Source organism: Myotis nattereri, assembly GCF_964212035.1.
Source record: "Myotis nattereri genome assembly, chromosome: 7".
In the NCBI taxonomy this organism is placed as follows: domain Eukaryota; kingdom Metazoa; phylum Chordata; class Mammalia; order Chiroptera; family Vespertilionidae; genus Myotis; species Myotis nattereri.
Window position 1 is genome coordinate 13,863,037 of NC_138082.1, and position 12,404 is coordinate 13,875,440.

The window sequence follows — 12,404 nt, forward strand, 5'->3', positions numbered from 1 at the left end:
TGTGTATATCACGTTTGGCTAGACTGAAACATTTTTATCCTTTTGACAATTTTGATGTCTTCTCAGCTGGCTTGAGATAAGTCAACAAATTAGATATATGAGCCTTCTTAGCAATGCACCTTAGCTCCATTAGCAAATATGAGAAGTGATCCATTCTTGTTGACAGCTTATCTCCATAAAAAGTAACTGTGATGATGGAGGTCACCTCTGGAGCCCACCACCATAGAATCCTCCAAGAGATATTGCCCCATTTAAAACATGGGTTTTAGCCCTACCAGTTTGGCTCAGTGGATAGAGCTTCGGTCTGCAGACTGTAGGGTCCCCAGTGCCCGGGTTGTGGTGTTGATCCCCAGTAGGGGGTGTGCAGCAGGCAGCCGATCAATGATTCTCTCTCATCATTGATGTTTCCCTCTCCCTCTCCCTCTCCGTCTCCCTTCCTCTCTGAAATCAATAAAAATAAATTTAAAAAATAAAACATGGGTTTTAATAAGTATTATTAATAAGTGAACAGTATTTCCCACACAGACATCATTTATAAGATGCCATTGCAACAGATCACAAAAGAGTATCACGGGATAGCTGATTGAAGGGCCATATATGTGGCCTGATTGGTGTGCTGATTTTCTGTGATAAATTAAAATGTTTTCCTTTCTCTCCCTAATGGCCTCAGCTATTTGAGCCCACAGAATGTGGAAATGGATACGTAGAAGCTGGGGAGGAATGTGATTGTGGTTTCCATGTGGTAGGTATAAGAGTTCTTTTTTACCTTCAGCACAGTACCTACGCAGAGCAAACACGAATAGCATTAGTGAGATGCCTGCAATATCATTCACTGTGGTCTCGCTGCCTTTCTTTCTGATCTTGCTCATCAATACTTAATCCCAGCTCAGACACAGCATTAGAATTAATCATGTCCTTATGGCCCTGTCTGAGAAAACCTCGTGGATCCTTCTAATCAAATTCCCTACCTCTTAAAAATTCATAGTTCACAGTTACCCCAGACAGGTTTTACCAAATCATGAAACAGTCTTTCTGCGTTGTGTATTATTTTTGTCTTTATAAAACTAGATTGAGTATTCAGAATGTAATAGAGCTAGCCAAGGGTGGGATGCCCGCTAAGGAATAAGGTAACATTTTGGTAGAGAAGCCCTTTCATACAAGATCATGCTTTGTTGAGATATATGGCAGGAAGGACTCTGTCATTGTCCAAGTGATTAATTCTTTCCTGAAGTATTTGCTTACTATTGTATGAATCCCCTCGTCTGGATTATGCCTAAATCATACGTGGAGAGAATGTTGAATGGACCAGTGGGGAAGCGTCCTGACTTTCTCACGTGAAGTGCTTTTTCTAGGAATGCTATGGTTTGTGCTGTAAGAAGTGCTCTCTCTCCAATGGGGCCCACTGCAGCGATGGGCCCTGCTGCAACAATACCTCATGTCTGGTGAGTTTCCTGACAGCTTCATCATTCTTTTCATTGACATATGGGCCAAATATCTCAATGTATACATTTAAAAAATGTAGTCCTTCTAAAATAAACATTAAGAGTTGCCCTGTTAACGCAGATGAAAACCAGGTTAGATGGTTGAATAGAAGAGGGACAGTTCCTGTGGTCTTTTTATTTTAGACTCTGAGCATAAAAGCTAGTGCTCATAGTTTTACACTTGGCTTTTTAAATCCCCTACCAAGGCAAAAAAGCTAGATAAGGAAGTCATGTATGAATGTATGTCTGTTATGTGTGTAGACACATAGTTACTTCTACCTATAGAGACCAGTTAACTTTTAAAAAGTCCTTTAAAAAATATTTTCTTTTCTCATCTATGAAAACCTCTCATATTCCTTTTACCTATAGAATTACATAATTTGATCATTTTATTCAATATTAAGGGGTATTATACTGCCCGGGTCCAGCCCCAGCGGTCCAGGGGTTCCCAGAGGTGTGGATGGAGTCGGCAAAGAATGTTTTACACGGAGACAGTGTTCAGAACTCTCTAGCTCTCTTCAGTCTCCGTGGATCTTCCTGTGCCTGGCTGAGGCCACAGAGAAAGATCCGGAGGCAAGCTGAGCCTTTCTTTTATAGTCAGAGGTAAACAAGGTAGTGGTTACCAAAGTTACACTGTTCTTGTGAGTTTCACTTGTTTACACTGTTTGTGAGTTTCACTTGTTTTTGCTTTGCCCTTGCTGCACTTCCCTCAGCCCATTAGCTTCCCAGATAAGATCTAGGGAGCGTTATTAGGTGAAGCCTAATTATGCTTAAGAGGACTATGCCCTCTAAGCTGGGACTTGTTTGTGACTTTGCCAACAGGTCAGGCCGAGGTTTAACCCTATGGCGGCTCCCCACATTATACATATGGTATTCTAGAAGATTCCAGCTTAGTTTATACTCACTTTATGTCCCCTACCAGGTTATAAGTTGCTTGAAGGTAATTCCTTAAACTTTTACTTATCCCCAATCAGACCAACCAAATGCCTTGTATACAGTAGGCATCCACTGGTGTTACTGAAGGGAACCATTGACATTTGATTGTATATATTTAGTTAAAGCAAGATTAACATCCAAGTTCATAAACTTAATTAGTAAACATTTCGTGGATACATAAACCTCCAGAGAAATCTTAAATGTTTGTATTTTAGTGTTTTGTCGCTCTTTTGTCTCCAGCCACACCAGTGTTTCTTCTTTACATAGTTGCCATTACATTGTTTTTTAAAAATAATACTCTGAGACAGTGGGTTTTGAAATCCAAACATTTACTGTCTTGGTTAATGATTCATATTTACTACAAAGAGTGAGAACTGGGCCTTGCCTTCATTCTGCAACTACCTTGCTAATTCATACGAAGAGTTTGGTGATGGTTGTGAGAGAGTACCAGAATTACTGGTGAACATCAGATTGCTAACTCTAAGAAAGGTTAATTAATACTAGCTCCTAACATTGGATTTCAATTTGCAGTTTCAGCCAAGAGGATACGAATGTCGGGATGCTGTGAATGGGTGTGATATTACCGAGTACTGTACTGGGGACTCGGGCCAGGTATGGCAAACTGAGGTTTAGGTAATACATTTTACGTGTAAATGCACATTTTAAAGCTTTCCATTTGGATTACATGTGTGAATATGCTTTGGCCCCTTTGTTTTTTGTTTTGTTTTCTAGTAGTTTTCCAGCCTGCCTTTATTTTAGGAATCTCTTTTTCTTCCACGTTTCCTTTTCATAATTAGTTCCCTTTATATGGTTTATACCCAACTAATTGATTCTTCTTTCTTGGTCCCCACATCGAAAACACTAATGAAGCACTAATGTACTGTTTACAAACATTTTTAAGCCACAAAACCCCCTTTTTTTAAAAAAAAAAAAACCCCACAAAATTTTGGATGGGAGCCCAAGATAGAAAGCAGGAAGCAAGCAGCCCTGCTCTGGGTGAAGTGGGACTGGGAGCAGGAGTCCTGCCCTCTCCGCTCTGTACCTGTCTGGTGGCGTGGCCGATGTGCTTTGGCGTGATCGTCCCACATTAAAATTATTATAACATATAATTAATGTTGACTTGTAGCATTGCTTCTTTATGTAATTTGTATGCGTTTACACATTTATGTTACGTTATTCCAAGTCTTTATTTGTCATTCGTATGAACATTTTTTGAGCACTTACCATATGGCAAGCACCGCTGTGAAAGTTGGGATGTGAGAGGGGTCACAGTGGACAAGGGCTTGCTCTTCTGGAGCTCACATTCTGCTCGGTGGAGAAAGGCAAGCGAGTGAACAGAAATACCAGCGGTGGTAAGAGCTAAGCTTAAAATAAGGCGATGTGCAAAAACCGAGGGAGTGGGGGTTTGAGGTGGAGTGGTCGGGTATATTTTCTTGGAGGGGTAGGCATTTAAGTAGAAACAGCTAAGAAGGAGCTTGGCAGAAAGCAGCAGGTACAGGAGCTTGGCTTCTTCAAGAAAAGGAATGAAAGAGAGGAGATGCATGGGAGCATTCAGAGAGGAAGCCAGGAATCAGGACAGGTAGGAACTTGGTAAGAACTCTAGATTTCACTGGACCTTCACATTCATTCTGACATCACGTAAAAGCATTTTCCCACACCATGACATATTTATTACATAAAAGTCCTTTTTATGGTTGCATGAGAGCCTGTCATGTGTATTAGTTGATTTCTGTATCCAGTGGTGGAATTTTATAGATTTTTAGCAACTTTTTAGAATTAGAATTAATATGACAGTGAATACCTTTATGCATTTTTAAGACTGTTTTCTTGTTGGGAGTTAGCTAATTAGGGTAAGTTTCTAGGAGTAGAGTTACCTATTGCCAGGTTTTTGCTATCCAAGGAGCTGCCAATAAATAGAGTACAGATGGAGGCCAGAATATAATTTTTGTTATTGAAAATGGCCAAGATAAAAGTCATAGCTTAGTGTGAGGCTAAATGGGCCTCTTTATAGATCCCAGGCTCAGGCTGTAGAACAGGTAATTGAGAAAATTGGGTCTGGAGTGGCCTCTCCCTGCAGAGCCCGGCCTTGCCTTACATGTCATGTAGAGAGAGTATGATTTATGTGACCAGGCAAGAGAGAATGGCAGAACTGAGCCAGAATGCCCAATTATTCCTCTCTAGTTTATCAACCAGTCAACCACTCTACCTGCTGGGGAAGAAGTGAATAAAGAGCAGAGAGTGGCTGGAGTTCCACTGAATTTCCTTCACTGAAAGGACTAGAGGAGAGGGAAACGAAGGTTCCTAATTGATCTCTTTGAAAGTTCTCGATATCTATCATGAGACTCCAACCAAATGGACCCTTGTAAGGATATGGTACACTTGAAATGTGTTCAGGCTGTTCTTTTATGATTTTTCTGTGCATCTCTTTTTTCCCCCTTGTATATTTTTATTGATTTCAGAGAGGGACAGAGAGATAGAAACGTCAATGCTGAGAGAGAAACATTGATTGGCTGCCTCCTGCACGCCCCACACTGGCGATCGAGCCCCAAACCCAGGCCCTATGCTCTGACCTGGAATTGAACCATGACCTCCTGGCTCATAGGTCAATGCTCAACCACGGAGCTGGACTGGCCGGGCCGTATCTCTTTCTTATATTTAAAATTGTAAATCGGATTCTTTGTAATTTTCTTATAATATAGTGGCAAAGTATAAGAATTGTGGACTCTATGTTTCATGGCAAGTGTACTGACATTCATGAATTACTGTTCCACTGTGTTATATTTTTAGTTTTATAGGGTAATACTATTTTTATACCCATCATATATTGTTTTGGGTCTGTATTATATTGTACTTAGCTCTTTTAGAAGTATGTTTTTTTTCCATTTCAACTTTTAATTCCTGAATTGCCATAGAATTTACCAGAAATAAGGCTTTTATAATAAGGGCTCTGTGGTCAACTGAATATTTTATTGTCTAAATTGTTTTAAATGTTCTTTTTAATCTCATTTATTTGAAGTAAAAACTGTACTGTTAGTTTCTCAGTGGCATATTAGAATAACATGTTCTATTACTAGTAATTTCTTTATATGACCAGAATGAACCTGAAATAGATCACTGGCGGAAAAAGAGTTAAATGCCTTCAAATTCTTTGGTTTTGTAAGAGGCAGAAAACTTTGAATTTAATTGATATTAATAATGATTAAGAAATGGTGACCCCTGAGAATTTCTGCATCTCTGTGAATCAGTATTGTTGGCAACATTATGACTTTATCTCTTTTATCTCATAGTATGTTTTTGCTTAATTTTGATATTAGCATTAACTGATGCCTTTGAGCTACTTTTATTATATTTATTTATTGAGTTTAGAGAGAGAGAGAGAGGAAGAGAAAGAGAGAGAGACTGATTTGTTATTCCAAGTATGCATTCATTGGTTGATTCTTGTATGTGCCCTGACTGGGGATCAAATCCGCAACCTTGGTGTATCAGAATGACGCTCCAACCAACTGAGCACCCAGCCAAGGCCTGAGCTGCCTTCTAAGTTCACAATTTATAACAGAATAAACAATACTGAGAGAACTCCTTGGCAAACAATACTGGATGAGATTGACAAAGATGTTTTAGGAAGATGTGGGAAATATGTTTTTGTTAGCACCATGAAGTAGGACATCCAAATGGGTAGTAGAACACAATTTAAAATAAGCCCATTTAACTGCTACTGCGCTGTTGACGTCTGCCTCAAGTGGACCTTCTTGTACAGCATAAAGGTTGGGGCTGGCATGGCCTTTAGAGACCAGAGCTGTACCAAAGGCGTATTACTGCATGGGCAGCATAAAGTACACAGATTTATGGTTCTTCTGCTTTAAATGTCTCCAGAGACCATAAAACATTCCATAATTTCCCTTGTTAAACGTTTCAACGATAAGCAACTGGCTTTTATTAGCTTAAACTGAACATAAATTGATTGGAAATCTTCTTGCATGTAGCTATGACAGCTTATAATTAGGTGAAGTAAAGCATTTTTTTTTCATTAGTAAAGAATTCTGTGAGTTCTTTCCTATTGAAACATCACAAATATGACAAATTAATTTTAGACCCTGATGCGCCTATTATGGTAGCGGCATTTCTTTTTCATTTTTGCTCAGTGTGGTCGTATTTGTCTTGAAGTAAGTGAATAATTAATGTTAGTTGATTAATACGATAATGACTGTGTTTTGAGTGGATTTGGATGAATGAAAGAGACCACAGGGATCTCTACTTTTTGTGTAGTTGGCCCAGTATGCCAGGTTTGGGGGCTGGTAATTATATCCTTTGAATAGTCACCATCAGGTTGAATGAAAAGCTGTGGTGAATAAAAGCTAATATAAGAGTCAGATAATCTGTAGAAAGATGTAGAATCCAAGCACTTGATCTCAACATGTTCCTTAATAAGTTACTGCTTCTTAGCAATTCTAAATTAGTTCTGTTAGCCTTCTGTAGTGAACTTGACAAACAGCTTGATATGTACAGAATAGAATAACTTAATTGTATCTGTATGGCTGTTCATTTGTTTTCCCAGTCAGCCAATTGTGATTGAGCATCTACTCAATACTAATTGAGCCCAGTTTTGTTCTAGGCACCAGGGAGGCAGCAGGGAACAAAACACAAAATCCGTGTCTTCATGGAGCTCTCATTAGGATAGGACAATAGACATACAAATAAGTAAAATACAGTAAGTCCTCACCTAACATCGTCGATAGGTTCTTGGAAACTGTGACTTTAAGTGTAAGGATGTCTAACAACCAAGTTTACCAGAGGCTAAATGATATGAACAAGAGCTAAGTTCCTATGGCCCTTTTCTTGTCACAGAAACATCAGCAGACTCTTTCCCTCTCCCCCCGTGGGAGTCTGTACTTGTTCTTCAATAAATTTCCACCTTTGCTATAAAAAAAGAGAGAAAGAAACATCAGCAAACTTTTAAGGACCCCAAACACTTCTTATGTTAAACATTAAAATAAATGTGAGCTATACAGATATTTAAGAAAGATGAACAAAAATAAGTCAGATCATTCTTTTCCAATCCACTTATTGCAGTTCAAGGTCATGGTTGCCCAGAGACTGTTCCAACCCTGGTCATGCAAAGTGGGAACTCTTCTGGGTGGGACACCCTCTCATTTGGGGCACACTCACACCCACCCACACTCACTCACACTGGGACACATTGCTGGGATATGGGAAGAAACCCATGTGCACATCTTAGACAGGCCCATCACCCATGTGCACATCTTTGGGATGTGGGGAGAAACTGGTGTCCCTGCAGAAAACTCATGCAGACACAGGCAGAACCTGCTAAGTCCACACAGACAGTGGCCCTGGCTGGGAATCAGTTTTTATTTTTCTTTCTCATCAATGTCATAACAAAACAACGTTATTCGGGGACCTGCTGTATATGAATAGTCAGTTGCTAATAAATACGATGGAGAAGAAAAACAAAACCAAAGACGGAATGGGGAGCAGAGAATGCCAGCCTGGGAGGGGCTACAGTTCTGAAGAGCATGGTCAGGGAAGGCTTCTCTGAGATGCTGATACTTGAGCAAAGCCCTAAAGAAGATGAAAGAGCAAGCCATCCAGAAATCAGGGACAGGGGTGGGTGGTGGGCAAGGGAAGGAAGAGCCAGGGCAAAGGCCACAGGGTGGCAGGATGCCCGGCACCTTCACGTGGTGGGAGATCAGTCGTGGCAGAGAGTAGGAATGAGGTCAGGGAGACGATGGGGCCAGTGCAGCATAGGAGCAGATCGTGCTGAACTTGGAAAGCCACGAGTAAGTTGGAAAGCCACTGAGCAGAGAGGTGACACGGTCTGGTTCATGTTTTTTCAAGGGACACTCTGGTAGCTGTATAGGCTACAAGGTGAAGAGGGCGAGGAGGGGAATTGGTTGGAGACTGTTGCATAATCCAAGTGAGAGATGGTGAAGGGATGGACCAGGCGTTTTCCAGTGGAGATGGAGAAAAGTGGTCAGGCAGTAATGACATTTTAAAGGTAGGGCTATGGGGATTTTAATGGACTAGGAAAAGTGAAGTAGAGGATGCCTCCAATTATTTGAGGCCTGAATAATTGAGAGAGTGCGACTGTCCTTTACTGAGGAGGTGACAGACACCGAGGGAGGTCTTGGTGCATACTGCTGTGTTTCTTACTCACTTGCCACACCTGTGTATATATTTTTTTCCTTTTCCTTTTCATATTTGCTTTGAACACTGTGGTGGAGGCTTTGAATTGAATTTTTTTTTTTAATCTCTCTTACATGTGGTAAACACTTCAACTTAATGTATTCAGGGTAATTTGGGGTGAAAAATGAAGTGTACTTTAAAATAATTATTTGATAGATAGACCTGAAAAAAGAAATTTCCATCACATCAGGATTGTTCTAGTAACAGGGCTGTGGTTCGAGAGGTCAGAAATGTAATGGAGATTCGTCACTTACACTGAGCTGAAAGGCAGGATATTTTTTTTCTTTTTTAATAATGTGGCCTCGAGGTGAGCGTCGTGGGTGTCAGATATAGATTTGACATTTTTCACAGCGCTGAGCCAGTCTGTAAATTAGTTCCTGAATGTGTCCACTCCTACATCACAAGATGACTCATATCCTGTCATTGTCCATTTTAATCCTTTCTACTTTTCACTCTGTAGGCAAGTGAATGTAAGTTATTATTCTAGTCTATTTCGTGGAAAACAGAGAAACAAAAAAACACCCACTGCGTGGACCTAATTTATTTATTTTTACCAATAATGGGAGAATTAATTTGGATAATCTACTTAAGGAGTTAGTCATATTTTTTTAAGCTTGTCCAATTATATGTTCACCATGCTTGATTTTTTTTTTGATGTTTTTACATATTGTGCACATAACCTGAAAGAACTTAACATGATGAGCATTAACTAAAAAGATTATATTTTTTAGTGCCCACCAAATCTTCATAAACAAGATGGATATGCATGCAATCAAAATCAGGTATGCTGGGCTATACATTTTAAGTGTTAAATTTAAAAAGATTAGTTTGTTTTGTTGTTTTTTTAAATAAATACAAGTTTGAAAGGAAATTACAACTCAAACAATAATAGAGTATTATAGTGGCCCTCTGATCTGGAGTTGCTTTGTGTCGTACCAAATACTAACTGTATTATATTTAACTCTGATGACAAATTGTCGAGATTAAGGGCAAGAATTAGGAATCCAATTTATTGAGTTGTGACTATCTTCAATACCAGTCTGTTTATTTTGGAAAAAATATGGCAATCTGTTATAACGTGCGCTCCCCCCCCCCCGGCCCCGCCCCAAAGCCATGTTATAACCTAACTATTCACAAACAAAAGAAGCTAAAAATCATCTTGATATCACCCAAAGAAATTTAGCAATTGCTCTTTACCATAAAGTTTTATATTTTAGATGATTAGATTTAAAGAGCTGTACTATGAGGTCTGTTCTTAGTTTTAGATTTTAGCTGTCTGTTATTCTTCTGCTTGTCTGAAGATGTGTGTGCTTCTCATTTTCACTGTGAAAATTTGGGGGGAAACGGACCTGGCTCCGTGTGCCTCAAGGTGTGTGTTCTTGTCCTCAGGGTCGCTGCTACAGTGGGGAGTGCAAGACCCGGGACAACCAATGTCAGTACATCTGGGGAACAAGTAGGTTGCGTTTTCCTGTTGATGCTCACGCACAGGTTTCTCTTCACGTTGTCCTTCTCTGCCTGCCTTGCTGAGAGAGATGTGTAGCGTGGAGTGAGGTTTTAAAGAAATCTAGAAAAGGGTGAAATAAAGAGAACTGTGAATCTTAGTCACAGAACCACAGGAACGTCTGCTGCAGTTGGGGGCTTGTCATGAGAGCCCGAAAGTGCCATTCAGTGCTCGTGGCGGTAAGAGAAGGAACAGTATATCCAGGCAGAGATCGGGTTGAGTGCAGCGGTCACGTCGTTACCCAACCACTTGCATAACTTACTTTGTATCTTGGATTTAACATTTATCCCCCTGCCCCAAACTTGGCCGTCTGTTCTTTTACCCCAGGAAAGTTCCAGCCCTTGTTTTTTAAATTCTGTAATTTTCTATCCTTAGTGTGAACTGAAGAAATGCAGGTACTGCCCAAAGTGCAGACAGATAGAGATTCGGGTACATGGTCATGATTCTCGGCACGTTCCCTGCCTCTTAATACACGTGATACCGTCCTGACATTTGCAGCGCCTCCCAGTGAACTTTGCGTAACGAGGGCCAGACCAGAGGAGAGAGAAAAGGGTCTGCTCGGCTGACTGAGGCTGGTCACCCCCAAAGATACAGAAAGCACACAAAAGGGGGACAGAGGCCTTGCACGGTGCTTCCAGTGGTTGGCAAATAGCATCTAACTGGAAGATAGACTTTTGGGGCTTCAGTTTTGACAGAGGAAAGGTAATAGAGGCATATTTCTTTTTTTAAAAAAGGTTTAAATGTTAAAATCCGATTTTCAAGGTAAAATTTCAGTTGGCTAAGACTTTGTGGTATCTCCTAATATTAATATAAAGCAAGACTAAGTGCGTTTATATGTTTTCTATGTGTCACTTCACTAATTTCTGCTGATGATCGTTCCTACTTCCTCCCCTCAAACCTGCCAGCAAGAATCGGGAATACATTTGTTTCTCAAGTTAAAAGTAGCAGTGTATTGGAGCTGTCTTGCATTAGCTTGGGAGAGCCAACTGTTAAAATTTCAGGACTTTTAGAAGCCAGTTGACATCACACTGAGACCTTGAAATTAGCCATGTGTCACACCATGGAAATTTACATAATGGTATTTACACCATGGAAGCTGGTAAATGCTACAAATGAGAATTTTTTTTAATTTGTATTTTTTGGAGAATCAGTTGTCAAACGTTTTCCAGCACACAACTGGTTATAGATAACAAAGAGAACTAAAATCTTCTCTCGCTCATCTCCAAAAGAGGCTTCGGGGTCCGACAAGTTCTGCTATGAAAAGCTGAACACAGAAGGCACGGAGAAGGGAAACTGTGGGAAGGACGGAGACCGATGGATTCAGTGCAGCAAACAGTGAGTGGTCAGCTTTGGGGCGTGATGAGCGGGTGGAAAGGCCTGGTTCAAATGTGAAATGGCACAACATAAATGTCACTGATTTTTTATGTCAGTTATTTCAAATTTTAAAGTATGCATATAAAAATATGTTAGTTGGATGTGAGGGCGATCTGGCTGCGACATCTGTCACCCCATTGATCGCCAGGGTTGATTCGGCCGATCTGGCTAGCTAGGCGGGTGTCCCCCTCCTCCCTCACCGATCCATGTGCGTCGCTCCCAAAGCTGTGCCTTGCCCCCAGAGGAGAGCACCGGTCTTTGGTCAAGGGTATACGAGTAGCTGCGCTCCCCTGCTAGAACCTCCAAACAAGCTCTTAAAAGTGTTAGTATATCTGTACTGGTGCAGCCACTATGGAAGACAGTATGGAGTTTCCTCAAAAAACTAAAATTGGAACTCCCATTTGACCCCATGATCCCACTTCTAGAAATATATACCAAGAAACCAGAAACACCAATCAGAAAGGATATATGCACCCCTATGTTCATAGCAGCACAATTCACCATAGCTAAGATCTGGAAACAGCCTAAGTGCCCATCAGTAGATGAATGGATTAGAAAACTGTGGTACATCTACACGATGGAATACTATGCTGCTCTAAAAAGAAGGAACTCTTACCATTTGCAACGGCGTGGATGGAACTGGAGAGCATTATGCTAAGTGAAATAAGCCAATGAAGGAAAAATACCACATGATCTCACTCATTCATGGATAATAAAGACCATTATAAGCTTATGAACAAAAATAGATACAGAGGCAGAGCTGCCTCAAGCAGACTGTCAAACTGCAGTGGGAAGGCCGGGGAGGTAGGGGGGCAGAAGGTGGGGGGTAAGAGATCAACTGAAGGACTTACATGCATGCATATAAGCATAACCAATGGACATAAGACACTGGGTGTAGGGGAGGCCAGGGG

General features: G+C 40.6%; 1 protein-coding gene across 1 annotated transcript in view; it reads left to right on the plus strand.

Annotated features, from left to right (window-relative positions):
- ADAM23 (ADAM metallopeptidase domain 23) overlaps positions 1 to 12,404 on the plus strand; it is a 156,264-nt gene that overhangs the window by 114,454 nt on the left and 29,406 nt on the right. The window contains exons 16-21 of the mRNA XM_081095733.1: positions 671 to 742; positions 1,353 to 1,442; positions 2,949 to 3,029; positions 9,350 to 9,400; positions 10,008 to 10,071; positions 11,349 to 11,454. Coding sequence (XP_080951859.1) covers positions 671 to 742; positions 1,353 to 1,442; positions 2,949 to 3,029; positions 9,350 to 9,400; positions 10,008 to 10,071; positions 11,349 to 11,454 — 464 coding nt within the window. The remainder of the gene's footprint in view (positions 1 to 670; positions 743 to 1,352; positions 1,443 to 2,948; positions 3,030 to 9,349; positions 9,401 to 10,007; positions 10,072 to 11,348; positions 11,455 to 12,404) is intronic.